Source organism: Neolamprologus multifasciatus, chromosome 20 (assembly GCF_963576455.1).
Source record: "Neolamprologus multifasciatus chromosome 20, fNeoMul1.2, whole genome shotgun sequence".
Taxonomy (NCBI): Eukaryota; Metazoa; Chordata; class Actinopteri; order Cichliformes; family Cichlidae; genus Neolamprologus; species Neolamprologus multifasciatus.
In genome coordinates this window covers 470,827-495,000 of record NC_140458.1, presented here as the reverse complement: position 1 = coordinate 495,000, position 24,174 = coordinate 470,827, and the positions used below count along the sequence as shown (strand labels likewise).

The following is a 24,174-nucleotide window of genomic DNA, read 5'->3' as shown; positions in this document are numbered from 1 at the left end:
ACACTTTCATGGAAAACTTTCAGCATAATTATCATGAAATAAATCCAGACGTTGTGTTTACCCCGATTCCTTCAGCACGAGTCACTCTGCAGCCTCACTCTTTAACACTTCAGCTGACGATTCAGAAGATCTGATCAGCTGGAGGCCTGAACGGCTCACAAACTGTAGTAACCTCATCTGGTGTTGGAGCTTTGTGCGTAACATCATTGTTGTCCAGGAGGTGTGAGTTTTTGTTTCTCCGTCAGCAGTAACAGGAACACAGACACTACAGGAAGTCAGGTGACAGAGTGAACTCTGACCTGATCACTCTCATCCTCCATAGTCCGCTCAACGCCACAAACACGTTTAAGAGCACAAAGACCCTCCCACTGTGGGTGGGCTCATGTGCTGTATCTCTGCAGCTCTGGTTGGAGTTCCCAGGCTTGGTTCAGTAAGGATGAATTTTTCAGAAACCTCTCAGTCAGAACATGCTACATCATGTTTAGGTGGAAGCTAGCGAGCTAACTTCCTGTTAACTTCTAACTCTGTTAAAAGTAATAAATTCTGTTTTCATGGATGTTAAACTTAATTGTTACACCTGGTGAATGGCCTGTATTTGTATAGTGCTTTTACTAGTCCCCCCTAGGGACCCCAAAGCGCTTTACACACCCAGTCATCCACCCATTCACACTCACATTCACACACTGGTGGAGGCCCCAGCTGCCCTGGGGCAGACTGACAGAAGCGAGGCTGCCATATCGCGCCATCGGCCCTTCTGGCCATCACCAGTAGGCAGCAGGTGAAGTGTCTTGCCCAAGGACACAACGACCGAGACTGTCCGAGCCGGGGCTCGAACCGGCAACCTTCAGATTACAAGACGAACTCCCAACTCTTGAGCCACGATCGCCGGTAAAGCAGCAACGCTGATCATTTTATTAAAGATGAAAGAATTTAGACAGTTTGTAACTCTCAGTGATGCCGCAGGGTTCGTTTGACTTTGGGACCTTATACAGACGGAGTTTAGGACCCAGATTACGCCGCGAGGTTCCAGACTACGGCAGCCGTAATGCTCCAACAAGCAATCAAGTGGTGCGGCTTCGTAGCTTAGCAACGTCATACTGAAACATTTTTGACAGATTTCTGCGTGTCGTGTACAACAAAATCAACCAGAATTCATACATAAGGCTCACTGTTGATTTTTGAGAAAATTAAAGGATTTTAAGTGCGCCTTATAGTGTGTAAAATACGTTCTACAGAAGATATGATATGGATTTAGGCCATATCGCCCAGCTCTACGAGCACCATCACAGACCTGAAACAGCCCATAAGCAGCAAGTCCAGTTTGACAGTATGGCAGCTGTGTTTGACGAGTAGAGCTCGTTGGCTCTTCATCAGGGAGAGGGAGACACCAGCCTCGCTCAGAGGGAATGCTCGGCATGCCCGACGCTTACGTAGTTTAACAGACTGTTATTTAGTTTGATGCTCCTTTATCTTTTCCTGCTCCTCCAGCATCGATCAGCTGTGTGAACGATTGAATAACAGCCACACGGGAAGCCTCCCCTCATGTAGGTCACCATCACATAACCACTCATAAGTTTACCGCACTGGCACACTAACCTACATGTCTGCACAGACTCTCACATTTCCCTGAAAGTGGCAAAATATCTGGTCCCACATTAACAGGCCACTGCTCAGCCTCTGCACTCACACGGCGCTGGTGCACGCTAACTGCTCCGCCTCTTCGGCCCTCGCCAACCAAGCAGAACCAGAACCGAGCGGGAAACTTGAGCACGTTCGAGGACTTTGAAAACAAGTGTCTGAGCCTCTTACTGTGAGGATGATGGTAATGTCAGAAAAATCTCCATGATCATCAGAAAAATAAAAGCCTGTAACAGAAACGTATCCATAAAAATTAGTCCATATATATATATAAATGTGACCCTTTCTTTACTGTTTATAGATTTAATCTTAGGAAGACCCCCCCCCCCCCAAAAAAAAAAAAAACAAAAAAACAAACAAAACAAAAACAAACAAACCCAAAAACCCCAAAACGTCCACTTACATCCTGGACTTTTAGGGATGGCGTGACTTTTTACGCACATTTAGATATAAAGGGAACTTTAACATGAGCCAGTTGTGACTGATTAATAAACACAAAGAGGACTGTAGTTAAATGAAAGCTGCAGAACGGGTCGTGGATGTGCCGGAGGGTTTCTGGCTGAGCACAGCAGCAGGGGAAGCAAAGCTGAACCAATGCCAACAATAAAGAGTGAAATGTGGAGCAGAGCAGGAGCAGAGCAGACGTGAGCTGAAGAGAAGGAGGAGAGGAGCCGCGGAGGAGCAGGGTGAATGAGACGCTGCAGGCTGGTGAAGCGGAGGCAGACAGTGTGAGAAACGTTCACCGTTTTACAAAAGTGAATTTAATCCAGTGTTTCTCTGTACAGCTGTGACATCCCCGCGGTTAACTCCGCTTTTACACTTGCTTTATTTTAGTTATCCAAAACATCCAGACTCTACAGCACTTAAACATACAGAGTGTAAAATCTCTCAGCAGCTCAAGTGCATAATTCAAGCTATGGTGGCTGCTACAGGACAAACAGGTTTTAGTCTGACACGTTAAACTTGAAACCTTAAACTCACTTCTGACCAATGACAGTGATACTGAGGTGAGCTTTTGAGGACTCGCTGAATCAGTAAGCACTATTGTTAGCCAGCGTTAGCCTCTGTTAGCCAGCGTTAGCCAGCGTTAGCCTGTGTTAGCCAGCGTTAGCCTCTGTTAGCCAGCGTTAGCCTCTGTTAGCCAGCGTTAGCCTCTGTTAGCTGGCTTTAGTGAAACTGTTGGACTCGGACTCTTACTGAATAAACTTTCATAGGATTTGAGGATATAATCAAACTGTTTATTGGGGGAAAGAGTGACTTCTACGATACTACAGCCGAATATTAGCTGCTATAATGTTAGCTTGTAACCAGCAGTGGTTGTTCAGCTGGCTCTCTGTAGACGGGAGGATCACATGTCTAATCTGCAGACAATAAGTAATTGTGACAATATGGAAAATAAATGAGCAGGTTTGAACTGGTCTTTGTGTGTTAGCGCTCTGACTTCAGCTCAAGAGATGAGGCTTGAGGTGAAGAGGATGACGTTTTATCCAGATGTCTGTGCAGGCTCGTCATCCAGGTCATGGGGGTCTAAGGAGCTGCAAAAGAAAGTGACTGGACTTCAAGTTTCTTGAAGACGTTTAATCCAACACTAAAATATATGATCCTTTAGTCTGAAGATGGCACATGAAGCCTACGACCTCTCTTCTCCATCACCTCTGCTGGATGGTCAACGTTATTAGTGAGAAGGGAGACGTCCTTCAAATATGGTGGGGGAACATGGCGGCTTCCACACACTGCCAAGTATTTTGCATATATTAAATATATGCTGAATGAATCAGTTTGTTGGGAGAATAATTACACGCTAATCTATGTATAATTATGAGCACAGGATGCTTCTTCTCTTAAATATGTGATTGACACATGTTTGTTATAATCTGTGTTTATTGGTGGAAAATATAAAAACCTTTATGATCTGTAAAGTTTGTAAAACTGATTTAAGTGTTTATTCTGTCAAATCTTGGGACGTTTCTGCTTAGTCTGGCTTGTTTAAGTGAAGCTTGCAGCACAGATTAGATCTGGGTTAACAGTCACCTACATCTCAGGCCGCTCTCTGGTTTCAGCGTATGGTTATCCAACGCGATCGTCTCTGACCTCTATACGACGTCCTGCAGCACACAGAGGGTCGGGAACACAGAACGCTTCAGTTCTGTTCCATCACGTTTACTTTCAAACATGCTCATTCAGGAGACGGAGCCATTTAATCCCGCTGTGACTCGAGGTTTCAGGTAAAGATAAGGAAGCTAATGGGATGATGGGCTGCCATCACAGAGCTGCAGGTGTCACAGCAGCTGAGCAGACATCTGCTGGCTCTCATTCATCTTCTCCCAAAGCAGGACATTAAAGCTCGGAGCAGCTCATAATAAAAGGCTTCAGCGACGGCGCACTGCTAAGCCACGGTCTGCAGATTTAGTTTAAGACGCGAAAACAAAACCTCAACAAAATAAGCTCCTCCCTTCAGAGTCCACATCCCCTCAGCTGCAGCACAACCCTGCGAGTCCTTCTGCTCCCCTTACGACTGAAAAACCTTAAATGTGTTTGTTGATCACACGAACAGAAATGGCAGGAAAACGCAGATTTTAGCTGTAACAACACAAAATCACTGCTATTAATATTTATTCGTTTTTATCAGTTTGAATGAAAAATGTCCGTCTGGGAATTTCTGGGAAGTTTCTGGAAATCCATGAGAAACAGTCACAGAGCGTGACCCATGTGCACTTCCTGTCTCGATGCCGACACCGCTGACCAGTTTACACTTTTAGCATTGCAGTCAGCTGGATACGAGCGGGTCACTGCCTTCAGGGTGGATCGTGCTGCGCGGCGACCACAAATAGCAGTTCAACCCCGCCAGTCTGCACGTGAAGCCGAACGGCGGGCAGCTTGGTCACACGCAGGCTGGACAGCGATCCTCTAACCTACTTCTGCTGTAACCTGCTCATCGCGCCGGCTGACCTCCTTTCCCGGGATTATGCAGAAGTGAGCGACTGTGAAAGCAGCTGAGCGGGCGTCTCCGGGTGAAACCGGCGCAGAGAGACCACCGACCCACGGAAAACAAACGTCTGCCGTTAAATAAAACTCATGTGACTGACATCAGAGGAACGCTGACATCATGCTGCGCCTTAAGGAACTGCAGCTTCGCCCAGCACCGGCCTGCTCATAACGACAGGACCACCAGATCGTCATGGAAACACGTTTGTCAAACGCACGCGGAACAACGAGCAACATGATGCCAACACCTCTGCTGTTATCAGGATAAAGAGATGATTTACTGAAGACTCAGTGAGACGATGCTCCGCAGAGAAGCATGAAGTGTTCCTAAACAACACGCCGCTCTCTCGCCGCGTGATTCTCAGTAAAGACGATGATGGAAAAACAGAAACTATTTAAAAACATCCATTTAAAACTCAGCATCAGATCCTTTGAAGTCCAGTTAACTTGATTTTAATGGTTAAAATCGCGTCCTGATAGGACTCAATAACAGATTAATAACTGATCATCTGATTGTAACTTAAATCCTCTTACCGCCACCTGTTGACCCCGACGTTGGACGAGCCCGCGAACCACGGGTCCAGGAAGTAAACGCACCGCACCGTGGACGCCCCTTGGACCGCCTCCCGCAGAGCTGGGTTGTCATGGAGACGGAGGCCCTTCCGGAACCAGTGGATGGAATTTTGGGCCATTTTATTCTGAAAGGAAAGAGGAAACAGGAAGAAGCTTCGGTGAGTCTACTGAACCGAGCGGTGGAAGGCGCATCTCGGCGAGCAGTGGCGTGGGATGGGCCCACAATAGAAGCGGCTTTTACTTTCTGCTGTGGGTAGAAACAGTCACAACAAGCTCAAAGCACAAGGTTAAAAACCTTTTCCTGTTTCCTCACTTCCTGTCGTACCTCATAATCCGATATTGAGCTCGGTGACTGCAGCTCACTCATCACAGAGTTCTACAACCAATCAGACTAAAGAGCTGAAGGACAGCACCGACCCTCCATCGCACCTGTCCCACAGGTGCTCGCAGGATCTGTCAGCTGCGAGAGAAACGGCGAGCAGAGTGTTTACCTGCTGAGAACTTAACCCGATTACTGAAACATCAAAGCAGCAGGTGAGCTGCGGCGCGGACGACTTTTACTGCCTCGTCTTCAAAGGTGAACTCGCCGCGCTCAACAACAACTCAGCGCCTCGAAGATTCACGACAGACTGCGAGCGCACACAGAGCTGTGAGACATGGACGCATGGTTAGCGTGTGGTGTTGTCTCCACACCTGGACGTTTGCTGCACGCCTAACACACACGCCATTATTTAGAATGAACTTTCAGGTGCGGCTCTGGGTCAGGTGTTCAGAGTCAGGTGACCCAGGTTGGTGCTCTGACCTCGTCCAGCCTGATCATTCACTGCTTTCTGATTGATTTTTGGCGCCGTGTCCTCAGCTTTTCTGTCTGTGTGGACAGTTTAGAGGAGAACAGCTTGTATTTGGCTCAGGTGTTAGAAAGCTCCACCCACCATGAGGTGACCTCATTCTTTTGAAATGTTCACCTGTCACAGAAACACGCTGGTGTTGATTAGCTGGGGGGAGGACACTTCCTGCTATCTGCTTGCTGCTAAAGCTCCACAGCGTTCAGGACTTCCTGTTACCTGTGATGCACCTGCTCGTTGCACTTGTCACCAGCCAATCAGGTCCGCTGACACATTCTGTGGCCCTGCAGCGTCTGAAATAGCAACGACAGTCAGTTTGCCTGGCACCGAGCGACTGCCCGCAAGTTGGCAAACAGACGCGAGGGGCGCCTGTGATGTAAACAGTGTCATCAGTGGAGGAGATATTTCAGCCAATCACCAGCTGGAGGCTCGCTTCAGAGGAGGAGTGCGAGTGTGGTGGGCTCATCTGAGGACAGTTTTACAAAAATGTGTTTCTTTGTTTTTTAAATATTTTGAGTGGTTTTTTTTTTTTTTTACTGTTCTGCATGAAAAACATACAGACGACACCAAACACCAGGAAACCCGAGCAGCCAATCATCGCTCAGTGAGTCCAGACTGACGCAGGCTGAATGAAATAAACGTACAAAGACAAAACTGAGTTTTTAACTGCTGAAACTTATTGAGGTCAGATGACAAGCTGACCCCTCCCCCAGCTTTAAGCATCATCACACTTTCAATATCAAGAATATTAACAATGATGACGACAGTCCCAGGGTGCACCTGGGCTGCAGCTCCTGCTGCTCCTCCTCAGCAGCAGAGGAGACGTTCCTGCAGATGTCCCAAACACAGATTATATATATATATATTATGAGATTATAATCTGAGCCTGGTCTGTTAACTTTTCCAGCTGTGCTGCGGGTCTGCACAATGTGCGGCTTCATCTCTGGGGCGAACCTTCTCCTGTGCAACCCGCAGCGCCGCTCCGACTTCTTCCTAACAACACAAACTTCCCACTGACCCACTTTCCCCCGACTCAATCAAACCATCAGCACACCGAGCCCCGATCAGCACACCGAGCCCCGATCAGCACACCGAGCCCCGATCAGCACACCGAGCCCCGATCAGCCAGCACAGGAAGCTGCCGGTTCAGAGATCAGCTGTGGGATCAATCCTGGGATCCAGGTTGTGATGACTGCGGTCAAAGCTCCGCTCTTGTGATTAGTCGGCGGATCTAAGACGTTTCTGACCTTCAGGATGTCCAGCGGCTCCAGCCGGAACTTCTCATCCTCACACTCAGCCCACGCGATGAAGATGAAAACATAAACGCTGAAGCACGCCAACAGGCTGAGATGCGTTCACGGACTCTCCAAATGGAAATTAGGTCACGGAGTTTTTTGTGAATGGGCTCTCCGCCTCAGCGCAGCTCCGGCTGAATAAAACCGGTGCGAATCCAAACCACATCCACCTGCCCCTCACACACCGGGGAGACCCCCCACACACCTGCCCGGGACGGCACACCCGATACGGCCCCAGAAACGGGGTCACCGGAGCGCAGCTTATGTAACCGGTGGCGCTGTTTACGCCGACCTCTGTCTCCCCCCAACCCGCACCCACCCGCTCACCTTGTGCTGGCTCCCCGGAGGTGACATCTATGTGAGGCCCAGGGAGGGGAGCATGTCTTCGGGCAGAGAGGGGAGCTGTGCCGGGGTGTAAGTGTCTGCGCGCTGGGTCCCTCTGACTGTCTGCACCTCAAGCCGCTGCTGTGCTACTTTGTTTCATAACACTTTGGCTCAGTGCGCATGCTCCGCCCTCTTACCCACAGATCAGGCTGCGTTCATGGAGCGATGGAAAAAAGAGCACCGAGAAAATAAATGATTAAAGTAATAAAATAAATGAGGGGCGGTCAGCAGGAGGAGCTGAAGAGACGCTGCAGAAGCTGCCCAGACTCAAAGACTCCAACTCAGGAGAGTGGATTTCTACAAAGGAGTGTCTTGTTGTCTTGTGATGGACAGGTGCGAGGTTATCGGCGGTTCCAGCCTCGTACAATAACGATGCTGTATTACACACCACAGCAGTTAGTGTCACACGAGGCGTTTATGGAGGACACAGCAGCTCGTCCTGAAACCACAGCTGTCATCTCCACATTTCCACTAATACAACGTCGTCCTATTCTTTCCTACGGCACTGGAATGCAACACAAGCACTGTTGAACGCGCATGTTGACGTGCTCCAAATCCGGGCTTCCTCAGTGGCTGGTTAGCAGTGACGTGCTCCACGCCGAGTCACGTTTATTAGGCGTGGAGATCCGGAAGTCCATTTAAGCTGGGCAGACACTGCGAGTTTTTCAGTCGCGCTCAGTCAGCTCCTGCTAGTGATGGGCAGATGAAGCTTCATGAAGCACTGAAGCTTTTCATCCAATTGGTTCACCCCAGCGCAAAGCTTCTTGAAGCTTCATTTGCTCTAGTAGGACACCTACTGGACGTAACAATATTAGTTGGCATGAATTTGAAGAGTGTGGCTGTTTGCACACAGCCTGTAAATGTCAACAACAAAAGGAGTGTGTAAAACATGTATATTGTAGTGATGCAGTATACTGTGTATATTTATACTGGCAGTATGGAAAATGATCATTTGGAAATGCTTAAAATGGAAATGATCATTCACTGTGAGGTGAGGTGTGGTTGGGGTGTGGACAGTGGTTGTGCTTTTGTAACGTTGAGGTATGGACAGCTACACACTGAGCCCTCAGTCCTGCATGTTCACATTTTATTCTGTAAAAACTAAATTTTCACTGCTTTTATGACCTTTTAGTGGGGAGAACATAGCTAGGATTTAATGATTTAACAAATCTTTTAAATCCTTTGTCCTCCACAATGCTAAATGGCTGGGAGTCCTCAATCACCATGCTAACCAGGTCTTCATCTATTTGAGATTGTTTTTGTTGTCTTTCCTCAGGAGAACAAAGCACAAATATAAATATCACACACGTAACTTATTACAGCTGTATAATATTGTTATATCATTTAGTAACATTACTGCATGCTATATTATCATGGCATTTGATGGCTCACCTGGTCTTGCTCCACAATCGGTGTTCCCCTTATTCTCATGCAAAGCTCTGTAGTGCCTCAGCATGGATGAGGTGTTGTTGTTATATCCCAGCTCCCTGGCACATAGCAAACACTTCACCTTGTACAAAAGTAAAGCCGCTTAACATAAGTTTTATTGCACCATCAGTATTATGAAAATACATCTTCTGTAGAAATTTACATACCTTGTTGGGAGGAATAAAATCAAAATGTTCCCACACAGGGGAGGACATCCTCCTCTTCTTAGCTGGCTCCATTCTCTCCTGACTTTCTCTCCTCACTCTCATAAACCTCCAAACTGTCTCCAAACTCTCACTAACTGCAACTCTCCATCAAACACCCACATTTTGAATGAAGTCTGAGGGGTTTTTATCGCTGTCGTAGCTCGCGGCAAAGTTCGAACCACTTCATGAACCAGTCACGTGGTACAGCCGGGCAGCGAGGCTTCGGACGTCATCATTTTCAGCTCCTCCCATAAATGAAGCAAGCCTCGATACGCGCATCGCGGAAACGCCCTCTCCATTACTCGACACAAGCTTCGAAGCCTCGATACAGAACGTCACATCACTAGCTCCTGCTCAAACTGTACGTTTGACTCGCAGGGGTTAGAGCAGGGGTCGGCAACCTGCGGCTCTGCGTGGTTTGGGAAAATAAATTAGTATTTAGCTGAAGTGTATTTTATTTGTGTTTAGTTCTTTTTTAACTTGTAGTTCTAAATTGGAAGATTATTGTGATTTTGAAATATAAAAATAAAATTATATCTTATTATTTTTTCATCGCTCAAAATAAGCGTCACACTCGCGGAAGCCGGTGTACCCGCCGAAACGCCGCATTTACTGAGACTTTCAACCCCAGGTAGGCCGATTATGGATCTTCGGATCCACATTATGTCAGCAGCTCCATCGTGAACTATGTTAAAAACAAACACACTCACGCCTCACAGACGACAGCTTACAGTCCTGTAAAGATGAAAGTGACTTCGTACAGCCCCGATCTGCAGACGCTGTGCGCAGAGGTTCAGGAGCAGAAGTCTTATTGTAAACATATCACAGCAGACCCGACGATGTTCGCATGAACACGCTCTTCAGCATCTCTTTATTGACCACTTTTCACACACGGTTGCTGTACGCACACAGCCGGCTGTAGCTTTGCAGCTCACAGCCCGACACACACCAACACAACAGCAGAGAGAGCGCAGACGTTAAGGCGGCGAGGCGTGATTGCCGCTCAGGTGCGTCTGCCTCCCCTGCAGCGGCGCTGCAGGCCACGCCCCGCCACACACATTAACCAGGTAAAATACATATTTAGGCAGAATTTTGCAAATATCTTTTTTTTTTTTTAGCAGCATAGAGCTTTTCTTCCAATTACTTTTTAAAAGTCAGGTCAAGGCTCCAAAAGCCCAAAGGAGATATAAGGGAGGCGGCTCACAACAGTTTTTGTTTGTTGGATCATTTTAGTTCAGCTTTCCTTTTGTTATATTTCTTTAAGAGTTCAAAATGTGTTAATTACATAAATTAAATGTAATTTTCTCTGCAGCACTTCATGGATTTCATAAGCAACACACCTTATTTGCTCTGTGGATTCTTTTAAAAAGCAGTTAAAAACTTTTCTGTTCAAACAAGCCTTTTGTTGATCTACGTATTTTATATTCTTTACATTATTTACATTTGATCTTTACATTGTGTATAATGTCTATTGATTGTATTGTTTATTTTAATATTTGTGTACAGCGCTTTGTGACTGTCTGTGAAAAGCACTTAATAAATAAACTTTACTTACTTTAGTTGTTCACACAAAGCATAAAGGTAAAAACAGTATATACAGTGTTATTTTCATTTTAGATTTCAGAAAGTATTTGCGGCTCCCAGAGTTTTCTTTTGCGTGGAAACCGGCCCTCCTGTCTGGGTTTGACCCCCCTCCCCCTGTGTTGGCCTGAACACATCCTCACACACTGACTGTGTTACTCGGTGAGGTCAGGGGTCAAATACAACAGCTGACTCTTATATAAAGCTTTGTTTCGTTCATGGTGCGCAGGCTGAAAGCACATCTGTCTTTACAGCGTTAACACCAGAGAAGTTGTGTCTTCATTCAGTTTCAGCCTCATGGTGAGTCCTTCAGACAGATTTGTGTCTTTCTGCTTCTCAGGGCAGATGGCGCCCTAGCGGAGCCGCGTCAGGTCCACGTGCCTTTAACCTTTAACCCCAACCCCTGTTCTCTAAATATGTGATTTTTCTTCAGTCAGTAAGCATTATAGCTGACACATCACACAGGGGTAGAGCTCCTTCTCATCAATGATAACAGGTAATAAGAGCTTCAGGTGAGACGCCACAGCGGTGGGTGTAGAGCAGCTGAGTGGTTATTAAAACCTTCACTGAACCTTTCAAAGAGGGAAAGAAGTGTGTGTGATAAAAACTACATGACCGTGTGGTAAAACGTGCTGATGGGTCAGAGGATATAATTACCTGCAAAAGGAAATGAACCTCCAGCACACTGACCACGCCCACAACTGGGGAGTCGCACCCTGAAGCCTCGAGCTGAGTGCTTTCACTGTCGCCCAGGATAACCCCCCCTCCTGACTCTGACCATCACTTCCTAAAAGCAGCTGATGTTTTATTCAGTATTCAGCGGTCAGGGCAGAGAGACGTCTCCACAGCTATCGCCCCCTGCTGGCCTTTAAGAAGAACATCCAACTCCACATTACACTGATGCAGAAGCTGCGTACATGTTTGATAGTGATAACTCCACCTCCTTCAACCTGGACAGGTGGGCAGCCCTTCACAGGAATAAGCTGCTGGTCAGGTTAACTGGCATGTTTTGAGCCAAATGAGTTGATATCCCTGGTATAATTTGAACACCTGTTTGCAGATAAGGCTAACGCGAGAGCACAGCAGGATTCAGATGTTCAGAATAAAAGCAAGGTGAAGTTTCTGAAAGCTCGACAGCAGAGAGATTTTTCAGTCTCGTGTTTTCTCAGTCCTCTCAGAGTGCGCCTGAAGAACTGAAGCCAGCTCTTTGTAACCTGCAGGGACCCTCGTCACTCGCAGAGCTTCGTACGAACTGGAAAACCAACCTCACCGGGCCGGTCAGGACTTCTTCCTTCCTGCTGTTTCCTGTGCTGCGTGTAGGGGATCGTCTGATATTTCAGCATCTTTACCTTAAAATGCAAAGCTTCCTGAGAAGACCTCCAGTGTCCTGGTGCGGTATAAATAAAACTGGGCCAGTGTCTGTGGGATGGGCGCCCTCACTGAGAAGCAGCACAGCGGGGAGTCCAGCACGTTCAGATCTGAGGCCAGGTCCTGACCGGCTATGAGTCGTGACAGTCGTGAATCAGGACGGCAGACTGGAGGAAAAGCGTGCTGAAAACAGGACGAGGAACAGACGCTGCTCTGGGAGTTCCTGTGGCCCGAAGCCAGGCTTGAGCGTGACTCAGGCTCGCCATCCCTCCCTCTCTGGGATGTAACTATGACAAGAGCGAGGGGGCTCAGCGAGCCCGCCCACACGGGCCCGTGTGAACCTCCCACACTGCTGCCTCCGAGCATCACAGCGAGCCAGGCCGCACGTCATCGTCTGATCTGTTGGTGGGGGGAAACAAAGCTCCAGATAGAGGTGGAAATCAGCGAGTGCTCGCCATCTTTGATAAACGCAGGATGAAAGCCAAATCAGCATCTATTAACTGACTGAGACTTTCCATGTCCTCGTCTGTCAGAAGCACTCAAAGTTTCCCTGTGGCATCCGTGTCGCATGCTCTGGATTTATGGCATTAACGACACACACATGGATGCGTGTAGAGCGCAACCATAGTGTCCCGTGTAAACGCACCGGTAAGCATCATTTGGGCCGTCTCACCCTAAACCTAACCGTGTGTTCAGGCCACAGCTGACAAACCGCCACCACACACAGCAGCTCTCCTGGTGCCCGACTCTCACCAGGTCATATTTGTTCTCTAAACCTAAACTGTGAGTGAAAGTGAACAACAAGGTTCTTCATTCATCACATGCATACAAGTATAACACACAGTGAAGTGTAGCCTGACACGCTCCTCGACTTGTGCAAAAGGGGGGAAGAACATTATCTATTATATACATTAGGTGAATGTGCAGTAGTAGCATGTTTGCAGCAAGCAGGTGAATTCTGTACATTAAGTGAATTAAATAAGAATAGATCAGGGGTCGGCAACCCTGGGCACGCGAAGGGTTAACTGATGGCACGCGAAGGGTTAACTGATGGCACGACCACAGCTGGACTGGCCATCGGGCATACCGGGCAAATTCATCAGAACCTAGAAGAACCACCTGGCAGACGATTGTTTCTGCAATTCTGACTGAACGAATATCAAGCTTTGCAGACTTCCACATGAAGAACTTTGTACTGTCATCAAAGTCTCACATAAAGGATAGCTCCCACTTCTTACTTTTTCTCAAAGATCTGCCACCTATTGATACGGATACAATACTATGTACTTTAGATATTGAATCCCTGTATACCAATATTATCCAGACAGGAGGCCTGGAGACCTTGGAACATTTCCTTGATACTAGGTCTACTAAACTACCATCTAGTTCCTTCCTAACGAGGCTGGCTGCCTCCTGCAGCTCAGCGACCTGAATATGTGGGGCGAGGCGACCTGTCCATGAAGCCATGATGAATCCTCTGTGACCATGTAAAATTGGCGAAAGCATCTTTAACAGGGCCCCACAGTGAGAGGAGGAGAAAAGCGCTCTCAACACTGTGCCATTAACGGCTAAAGAGCCCCTCTGAGGAGCCTGAGGTACTGCCCCCCCCTGCTGTGAGCTGTGGGGGGGCCATGACAGGCTGACACACAGACAGGAGCTCCATCTGTCCAACCCTCCTCTCTGAGGGTTTCCAGCTCTGAGCTCAGAGCTCTGGCCAGCTCACTGGTGAGTATTAACACCTCCAGTGACGGGGAAACATTTAAAGTGTGTTTAGTCAGTTACAGAAACCTCACACTGACTGCAGACCGTCACGACAAACCAAAGCTGCAGCAGTTTGATTATTTTTAGAAAGAGGGTGGAACAGTGAGCTAACGGAGCCAAAGGAGAAGATCAGAAGGAAGGATAATAATCACACGCTAATAAGAGCAGGAGGAAGACGAGGGAAGGAAACCACATGAGCAACAAACCTTCAAAATAAAACAGGAAGTAAACCATAGACTGTGTAAACATAAATGAATCTTCTGGGTCTGAACAATGAAATCTTAAAGCTGCAGGATGCTAATAGCTCTGGTTCCACTGCTGTTCAGATTTAGCTGCTAAAAGGTACCTGAAACCCAGTTTAGGAGCTAAAAACGACCTGCAAGCAGCAGGTTTATCTTCACCTTGATGTCCACATTTGTTGTATCGCACATGCCAGACATGTTGCTATGACAACAGCCACACACGTTAGGTAGTACCAGATTGTAATGGAAAACCAGTCGATCCAACTTTTTGTTTTAAATCGAGGAAAATCACACTGGAAAAGGAGCAGATCACTGGACTCTTCAGCTGAACCCACAGACAGGAGAAAAACTTTATACTTCGACAGAATCAAACCATCTCAAAGATTCTGACTCTAATTAAATGGTTTTCTCACTGCTATGACGTCCTCACACCTAACGTGAAAGCCCACGCAGCCAGTGTGATAAGAGAAGACAGCCTTCAGCCTGCATTAGTCCCACAGCTGGACGTTATAGCAGCTACCAGGATTTCTGTTTTCTGCATGTAAAACATGCATGATGGATCCAACCATGTATTAACACTTTTCAGCAGTTTCCTTTTATTTCTGGTTGTCGTCTAAACATGCACGCGATGCAGCTTTTCAGCGGCGTATTGCACATAACGACAACAATAACTCCGGACCCAGTTCACTGCTTTTATGCAGGGGAGGCGTGATGAGCTGGTTGAGCTCAGGTGTATCAGCTGCAGCCGCCCCACGCCCCGTCACACTGGACGTTTCCTGAGCTGTTTAAAAGTGAACCGAAGAGCACTGCCGATGGAGTCAGCTAGGTCGTCCTGATGGGTTTATGAGGGCAGCAAGAAGGACATGTTTAAAGTAGCTTAAAGTTGAAATACTTTAACCTGCATGAATTCAGATGTTATCAACGTTCATCGGGGAAATTTATGCATAAATTCAGATGGACTAAAACAGCATGAGGTGGTGAGGGTCTCTCTGAAGCTGAAGGTAGTTTATTGATCACTTGGCTGTGGTTTCCTGATATTACTCACTGCAATTGTTCGGGGGATTAAACCTTTACTCAAAAAGCATCTCTAGACCCAGCAGTCTTAGCTAATTATAGGCCAATCTCCAACCTTCCTTTATATCAAACATCCTTGAAAGAGTAGTTGTCAAACAGCTAACAGATCATCTGCAGAGGAATGGTTTATTTGAAGAGTTTCAGACAGGTTTCAGAGTTCATCACAGCACAGAAACAGCTTTAGTGAAGGTTACAAATGATCTTCTTATGGCCTCTGACAGTGGACTCATCTCTGTGCTTGTCCTTCTTGACCTTAGTGCAGCATTCGATACTGTTGACCATAATATCCTATTAGAGCGATTAGAACATGCTGTAGGTATTACAGGTATTGCACTGCAGTGGTTTGTATCATATCTATCTAATAGACTCCAATTTGTGCATGTAAATGGAGAGTCCTCTTCACACACTGAGGTTAATTATGGAGTTCCACAGGGTTCGGTGCTAGGACCAATTCTGTTTACATTATACATGCTTCCCCTAGGCAGCATCATTAGAAGACATAGCATACATTTTCACTGCTATGCAGATGACACCCAGCTCTATCTGTCCATGAAGCCAGATAACACACACCAATTAGTTAAACTGCAGGAATGTCTTAAAGACATAAAGACTTGGATGGCCACTAACGTTCTGCTTCTTAACTCAGATAAAACTGAGGTCATTGTACTCGGCGCTGAAAAGCTTAGAAATATGGTATCTAAGCAGATTCTTACTCTGGATGGCATTACCTTGGCCTCCAGTAACACTGTGAGGAACCTTGGAGTCATTTTTGACCAGGATATGTCCTTCAACGCACATATTAAACAAATATGTAAGACTGCGTTCTTCCATTTGTGCAACATCTCTAAAATTAGAAATATCCTGTCTCAGAGTGACGCTGAAAAACTAGTTCATGCATTTATTACTTCCAGGCTAGACTACTGCAATTCATTATTATCAGGATGTCCAAAAAACTCACTGAAAAGCCTTCAGTTAATCCAAAATGCTGCAGCAAGAGTCCTGACAGGGACTAGAAAGAGAGAGCATATTTCTCCTGTTTTGGCTTCCCTTCATTGGCTTCCTGTTAAATCCAGAATTGAATTCAAAATCCTGCTCCTCACATACAAGGTCTTAAATAATCAGGCCCCATCTTATCTTAATGACCTTGTAGTACCATATCACCCTATTAGAGCACTTCGCTCTCGCTCTGCAGGCCTACTTGTTGTTCCTAGAGTATTTAAAAGTAGAATGGGAGGGAGAGCCTTCAGTTTTCAGGCCCCTCTTCTGTGGAACCAGCTTCCAGTTTGGATTCAGGAGACAGACACTATCTCTACTTTTAAGATTAGGCTTCAAACCTTCCTTTTTGCTAAAGCATATAGTTAGGGCTGGACCAGGTGACCCTGAATCCTCCCTTAGTTATGCTGCAATAGATGTAGGCTGCCGGGGGATTCCCATGATGCATTGAGTTTTTCCTTTCCAGTCACCTTTCTCACTCACTATGTGTTAACAGACCTCTCTGTATTGAATCATATCTGTTATTAACCTCTGTCTCTCTTCCACAGCATGTCTTTATCCTGTCTTCCTTCTCTCACCCCAACCAATCACAGCAGATGGCCCCGCCCCTCCCTGAGCCTGGTTCTGCCGGAGGTTTCTTCCTGTTAAAATGGAGTTTTTCCTTCCCACTGTCGCCAAAGTGCTTGCTCATAGGGGGTCATATGATTGTTGGGTTTTTCTCTGTATCTATGAAGCGCCTTGAGGCGACATTTGTTGTGATTTGGCGCTATATAAATAAAATTGAATTGAATTGAATTGAATTGAATTAAAGTAATTTTTTAAGCTTAATATGACCATTTTATGAACCTGCTCCCAGGTTTCTCTGGCTCTCACTGAAACCAATGACACCCTGGGAGGATAAGCCGGATTATCTTTACTTCGTCGGGTAATCAGGTGGTATTTGACCTTTTAGCATGTTTATTAATCAGATCTAGAAAAACAGTCCGAAGGCCTTTTTTGAAAAATGTTTCCGTGCTACAACTGGATACAAATGCAGATGACATCAGGTCAGGCAAAAGGAAATAAAAGCGTGCTGGTTATCCTGGAAACCCACAGAAAGGAATCAACCTGAGGCACTGAGGTACAGGAGGGAAACATGTGGAGGTACAAACACAGGAGGAGGGAAACAGACAAAGGCAGGAAGTAAACTGAAGCGCAGAGGGAAGGAAACTGCCAGAGTAAAACAGGAAGTGAAACAAGGAGACAACCTGAGAAAATAAAAGAAGCTAAAAACTGTCAGCAAGAGTAAAAGTGTAAAAATTCAAAGCAGAATTTCTCGCAGCAGGTCGGAGCTCCCGTCTCACAGACGCTCCACATGTGCACCCACGTGCACGTCCCACTGATGCTGTGCAGCACCCACTCACACACGCCTCGCCGCCAGCACGGGGACGCCATGTGTCGGGACGACTCAGCGTGTTGGGAGATGACGGCTGCACCGAGCACGCTCTGCACCTCGTTCTCTCACAATACACTGCGTGCTCCTTCTGGCCCCCGCGCCTACGCTGAACGCCACCTTTCCGTGTTCAGCCTTCGCATTGCTTACCTGGCGGGCACACCTGCTGACTCCCAAACACGAATTTAACCTTTTCAGTTTAAAATGTTTGAACCTTTTCTTTTGTTCGTGTGCTCTGTTGGAGGCTGGAGGTGTGTCGTTCATTATTCAGTATGTCAGAACCAATCATTTCACTTCTTTTCTTCGACTTCTGTTACTCTCCAGAGCTTTAGTCAAAGGTCAGGTTTGGGTCCCACCCAGGACTCTCAAACTCATGTGGATCAGGACTGACGAAGCTGAAATGAATGAAGTTAATTGATGAAGGTGTTTTGTTTAATATGGATGTGAGTGAGTGTTTCTGGAGCTTCAGTCTCTCAGTTTCCTTCTCTGGGCACCTTGGATGTAGGTGAAGAAGCCTCGACTGTGTTTCTGCTGGTTTGTTCTCATCAGCGCACAAACCACTAAACACGCTAAGGTCACGTGCTTTGTGTTTGAAAAGCTTTTCCTGTTCACCATCGTCTCCAGCACCTCTCCTGTGCTCCCCACTCGGCGTCACGTCACCTTTAACGTGTCTCACCTGTTTCTGATCGCACCAGTGAAACATACACCTGTGTTTGTCCTTAGTGTTGCTTCTCGCTTCACGCGAGGCCCGCATCTTTATTGGAACTTAATTTACACCTTTAGCTCAAAATGAAACTATTAAAGGTGGGCGAGCCAGAATCAGCTCCGAGACAAACGTCACTTAGAGTTGCTAACAGCTCACAGTCCTACACTTCACGTGCACATGAAGAGTACTTCCTGCTGTGGTTTCAGCAGCAGCCTCGCTCTCCTCCTGAGCTTCTGTTGGACTCTGAGTCCGGGTCAGGATAAACTCGGACTTCAGGTCGGTGAATCTGGTCCATGGTGGACTGAACCGACAGGATCTCCTGCACCAGCATCCTGAAACGCCACAGATTTCACAGCTTTAATGACGTGTGTTCCTGTTTAATACTCTTTTTCTCTCTTGCTTTAGATCTTTGTGTCAAAGGAAAGACGGCTCGGATGCCTCGATAATGTTCAAAAACATCTCAGCTGTTTCCAGCCAAAACACCAAAACCTGCGAGACGATGACCTGGTCAGAAACTCTTTGAGCTGCTCGCTCTGAGCTTCAGTAATTTCAGTGATGCTGTTGCAGGATGTCCCTCCAACATTCAGAGCATCGTCTTTAAAGATAAAGCCGTCGTTCCATTTAAACCAGGGAAGCAAATATGAAGCTGTTAGCTATTGAAAAGCTAGCAGACAGCTAGCAGTTACAGCTGGCTGTGTCCGCATGCACCTGCCAGTAAAAGAGGCCACGCCACGAGTTATAGAAACGCCCCCTCCCCCACAGGTGTTATTGAGGAGGAGGAGCTACAGACATAGGCTACGTTCACACTGCAGGCGAAAGCGCATCAAATCTGACTTTTCTGACCCTCTACGACCCGTATCCGATCATGGTGTGACAGTGTGAACGACATAATCCGATATTTCCAAATCCGATCTGGGTCACTTTCGTATGTAGTACTGAGTCTGATACATATCTGATGTTTCTGAAAGCTGCTGTTTGATGGTCATGTCGCATTAAATCCGTCTTTTACGTCACTGACACAAGACAGACGCCAATTATCAGCGCCAGAGAAGACATCGTGAATGCTTCCTGACCATCCCGTGTAGATGTCAGTGAAACTGTTGGGAAGACAACGTGAACATTTTATTTGTTCTGTATAATCTGCAGATTCTGACAGAAATCTGCAACTATCCTTTGAAGCAGCGCTCCTCTAAAACAGCAATAAGGATCATTATTAGGTTATTTACATTATTATGTAAATAACAAAATAACTTAAAGTAAAAATTGGGAAACGTGAATTCCGAAGTCTTTATATTAAGACCATCAGTCAAACATACTGTTGGTCTGGGTCTAAACAGAGCGCGTTGTGTGTGACGTCTTCTTTTGCGCATGCGGCCGCTTTGAGCGTTCACACTAGAGCGCGTTTGCTGTCACATTTTATTTGTAGTGTGAACGAGCAGACAAAAAATCTGAATTGATCAAAAAATCTGAGTTGAGCATTAAGACCTGCAGAGTGAACGTAGCCTGACTCTTCAGGTTGATTCCAGCTTCAGCAGGTGCTAACATAAGCTAAAATGCTACATTTTACTGAATAAAACTGCACATAACACAAAACTGAGATGAGTTCTACTGGATTGGTCCAGGTTTAACTCTAAACTCCTAAACTCTGCCTCTGACGTTCTCTTCCTACCTCATGGCTTCTCCAACGTTCTTGTTGTCTTTGACCGAAGTCTCCATCCATGTAATGAAGCCGTGGGCTTTGCTGAACCTGTCGATGGTGTCTGCAGAGACAGCCCTGTGAGCGAGGTCGCACTGCAAACACACCGAAGCAGAAAGTTTATAGTGACTCACTGCATGTTAGCAGCCTGTGCTCATTAGCCTGAACCTGAAAGCTTCCTGGTGGATCCTTCATTAGCTGGATGCACTCAATCACCTTGTTAGCAACCAGGATGCAGGGGATGGAGTGTCCGTTGGGCAGCATGGCCTTATTGTCCAGGTCCTCTTTCCAGTGGCGACAGCTGGAGAAACTGGAGGAACTGGTGACATCAAACATCACCACACAGCCCAGCGCCCCTTTATAGTAGATCCTGGTCATGGATATGAAACGCTCTTGGCCTGAAGAGAAAGGCAACGGTCAGTGTGTCACCAATGCATCCATGACCCAGTCAATAATGCAGAGCCGTTAGATATTCTGAATTTTTATTTTATTTTGAAATATTTTTAATTGCTTTCAGTTTACTTCCTGTCTGAAAATGTTCAGTTTAGTTTTTTTGTTTCATTATTTGTTTGAGTTTATTGTTGTTAAAGGTTGAAGATGTTCAGTTCAAACACTTTATGTCAGGAAGACAAAGCAGTTTCTAAACAGGTGCACCAAAGCCTGCAGCAGCTTGGAGACCACACGGACTCAAACTTCAAACTGTTGTTCTACCTGCACACCGTGTCATGTCTGCTGTTTTAATCTTTTTCTCAAGTCGAGTGTTTGTTTTACTTCATTTAACCAGTCTCAGCTACCATCAGCTGACCCACTGAGGCTAAAAAAGCTGAAGCCAAACTTTCTTTGTACCTGCGATGTCCCAGAGTTGCAGTCGGACTTTCTCTTTATCCGACCAGTGCAGCAGCTTAACGGAGAAATCCACTGCAGAAGGAAACAGTCAGTTTTAGAGACGCAGCAAGAGAGGAATGAAACGGCCTGAAGGCACATCTACACAGGAAGCTCGAAATATGAAAATAAACCAAAGTTTCACTTTGCTTCTTCTGAAGTGAAACCTCTGTGAAATTATTCATTAAGCGCAAAGACGTGAGAGCTGGTTTCGTCCAGCTGAACCTGCACTCATTCTCAGCTGCTTCCAGTTACGTGTAAATATTTAAATAAACAACGTGTCTCATCCTGTAATTATTCATCCAGGATTTTGTACACCTGGGGTCTGAATCAGGTGACGAACCCACAGTTTCTAATCGTGCAAACAGATTGAAGGCTGTGACATCATCAGTGGTCTCCTCTTTATTTGATTCAACTCGTGCAGAGAGACTGTGAACCTCGTTACTTCCTGGAGCTTTGGTTTAAAAGGAGGAGCGCTCTGGTGATGCGATGGGTTCAAATGTAGCTGAAGAGACCAAAGCAAACCAAAGGACAAAGACTGAAAATCAACTGCAGCTATTTTTGTAAGAAACAAAGTTTTAGATCATAAAGTTAAAAACAGCCGAGGTCCTGAGATGAAAAATACATTTTGACCTGACGGTGGTGCTAGAGGAAAACTTACAGAGCTCCTTCAACACAGAGAGCAGATTTCTCCTGTAGTGGCTTCCTGTTAAATCACATACAAGGTCTTAAATAATCAGGCCCCATCTTATCTTAATGACCTTGTAGTACCATATCACCCTATTAGAGCACTTCGCTCTCGCTCTGCAGGCCTACTTGTTGTTCCTAGAGTATTTAAAAGTAGAATGGGAGGCAGAGCCTTCAGTTTTCAGTCTTCTGTGGAACCAGCTTCCAGTTTGGGAGACATATATAAGTTGAAATGAATTAAAAACCCACTTTGTGTGTGTATAATAAATATAAGGTCCCTCGAGGAACGATTTGGAGCATTAAGCAGAGCTGCTGAAGACTCCCCAGGGAACTCCCACAGTCAGCACATTTCCTTGAATAACACGACTTCTCTGAAACGTTTCTAATTCAGGAGGAGGTGAAGGGAACGGGTCGTGGCGGGACAGATAAATGTAAGATCTGTAACATGAGACCAAAGCTGTGCAACAGTGTGATGGACCAAAGTGGTGGATCCACTTTTATATTCCACCTGTCTTCAGATCTTACATGAACATCAGTCTGCTCCTCTACGATATAAAACCAGTTTCAGGTCAGTGCCTGCTGATTCTAACATGACTTCTGAAGTTTCCTGATGACCATGCAAAGGGCAGCGAACACACCACACAGACCCTGCCAGTATCTCAGACTCATAAAGCAAAGCAGCCCTACCTCCCACCGTCATCTTGTAGGTCTTGTTGAACTGTCCGCTGACGTAGCGATGAACAAAGGAAGACTTGCCGACGTTTCCGTCACCAACAATGAGAACTTTCAGAAGGTGCTCCGTCATCGCTGTCCTCCGTCACACAGCAGCAGGTGACAGACCTCAGCGTGGGGAGCTCAAAGTTCACACCTCTGCTCAGTTTATGAGCCAGACACACATTTTACTCCCCTCTAACTAAACAACACACACATGTTCTGTTTCTTTAAATTACATTCAAGTCTGCCCAGCCTCACACCCACAGAGACGGCCGGGCTTACACCTCAAAGCGAACTAACAGTGCCAGAGTCGGTGTTTCAGCCCTCGTCTGTTTCCTGACAGGAAGTTGCTGCAGGCCATAAATATGAATCAGACACATGAACCACGCCTTCGTGGACGGCGGCTGTTAGTGACTTCTATTGGTTTCTATTGGTTTCATGGCAGTCTGTGATTACCTGTGGCCAGGTAGTCACAGCTGTGTTAACCCGGAGTGGGTCTACTCATAGGAAGGTTGGTGGTTCAATCCTGCTGCTCCAGTCTGCACGCCAAATATCCCTGAGCAGGATACCAGAGCTGCTCTCTGATGTGAATGTTAGACAGGACACAAAAAGTGAATGAATGGCTGTGAATGTTGTACAAAAGCTCAGCGTCATATAAGAACCAGACTGCAGCAGCTTCAGTTAACAACACAGCTTCACAGACGCATCAGGAAACACAGCAACTTTAACACCTGTTTATTTAAACTCTTGGTCTCAGAGCCAAACCCCCGTTTAGACCCTGGTTCCTACAACATGTGCCATGAAGTATTGATCAAGGGTTTGATAATAAATCAAATGCGTTTGCTAGATTCCTGTTTTTAATTTAGATTAGTGCTGGAGTTCCTCAGGGCTCTGTGCTGGGACCAGTACTGATTACTGTGACACAGCATTTTATCCATCATTGTTTTTTTAAACAGTATACTTGAGCCAGTTTGCTTTTTAAATCTGTGACTAATTTTACTTTAGTTGTGATTAGTTTGGGGGCTAAACAAAAATGATCTGTTTTTTCAATCACATCAACTTTTGTTTATGTCTCAGTTGTAAGAAATGATTGGGTTTATATTTCAGCACGACGCCAGCGCCCGGCAGCCTCGCCTCTGTCAGTGCGCCCCGGGCCAGCTGTGGCTACAATGTAGCTTCATCACCAGTGTGTGAAAGTGTGTGTGAATGGGTGTGTGGATGTGTGTGTGGATGTGTGTGGATGTGTGTGGATGTGTGTGTGAATGGGTGTGGATGTGTGTGGATGTGTGTGTGGATGGATGTGTGTGGATGTGTGTGGATGTGTGGATGACTGGATGCAGTGTAAAGCACTTTGGGGTCCATAGTAAGTACTACTATCAAACTGAATGCACTCGGTTATGTTTTTCCTCAGTTGCTGATGCTGTCCCAGCTTTACACAGGACACAGAGCAACAGTAGAACCTGCTCACCGTCTCATCAGCACGTTTCATGCTTCAGCCTGTTTTCAGCAGAAAGTCAAACCTCATTGGCTGCTTTCTTTTTCACAGGATCCAGCATCGGTGAGGATCCAGCTGACCTGCTGGCAGGTGAAACATTACTGTCACAGGCTGCTGCATTTCAAAATACAGATGTGAAATCTCCATCACACTAAAGAGCATTGATGAGAAATGTTACTGACATCAGAG

At 46.3% G+C, this 24,174-nt stretch overlaps 2 protein-coding genes and 1 long non-coding RNA gene across 5 annotated transcripts in view; all 3 read right to left on the bottom strand.

Annotated features, from left to right (window-relative positions):
- LOC146493960 (uncharacterized) overlaps positions 1 to 5,151 on the bottom strand; it is a 10,594-nt gene extending 5,443 nt beyond the window's left edge. For both annotated transcript variants that reach the window (XR_014871473.1, XR_014871474.1), the window contains exon 1: positions 1 to 5,151. This exon is cut by the window's left edge. This is a non-coding gene — a long non-coding RNA (uncharacterized LOC146493960).
- Positions 1 to 7,834, bottom strand: part of LOC146493959 (cryptochrome-1-like) — a 29,468-nt gene extending 21,634 nt beyond the window's left edge. For both annotated transcript variants that reach the window (XM_085145532.1, XM_085145533.1), the window contains exons 1-2: positions 7,664 to 7,834; positions 5,158 to 5,321 (exon numbers count right to left, since the gene is read on the bottom strand). In XM_085145532.1, coding sequence (XP_085001658.1) covers positions 5,158 to 5,321; positions 7,664 to 7,690 — 191 coding nt within the window. In that variant the 5' untranslated portion in view covers positions 7,691 to 7,834. The remainder of the gene's footprint in view (positions 1 to 5,157; positions 5,322 to 7,663) is intronic.
- Positions 7,835 to 18,225: 10,391 nt separating this feature from the next.
- On the bottom strand, positions 18,226 to 23,467 carry LOC146493958 (ras-related protein Rab-29-like). The gene is made up of 5 exons (XM_085145534.1): positions 22,464 to 23,467; positions 21,054 to 21,125; positions 20,424 to 20,605; positions 20,181 to 20,302; positions 18,226 to 18,843 (listed from the first exon to the last, which is right to left on the bottom strand). The coding sequence occupies exons 1-5, from the start codon at positions 22,579 to 22,581 to the stop codon at positions 18,714 to 18,716; spliced, it is 624 nt and encodes a 207-aa protein (XP_085001660.1). The 5' UTR covers positions 22,582 to 23,467; the 3' UTR covers positions 18,226 to 18,713.
- Between the last annotated feature and the right edge of the window lie 707 nt (positions 23,468 to 24,174).

What these genes read in the sequence shown, in the direction of transcription:
- LOC146493958 (XM_085145534.1), bottom strand. Translation starts at nt 22,581, where the DNA reads ATGACGGAGCACCTTCTGAAAGTTCTCATTGTTGGTGACGGAAACGTC. An exon ending in CTACAAGATGACGGTGGGAG is followed by an intron (nt 21,126 to 22,463) that starts GTAGGGCTGCTT and finishes TTCCTTCTGCAG; the next exon opens with TGGATTTCTCCGTTAAGCTG. An exon ending in GCAACTCTGGGACATCGCAG is followed by an intron (nt 20,606 to 21,053) that starts GTACAAAGAAAG and finishes CTTTCTCTTCAG; the next exon opens with GCCAAGAGCGTTTCATATCC.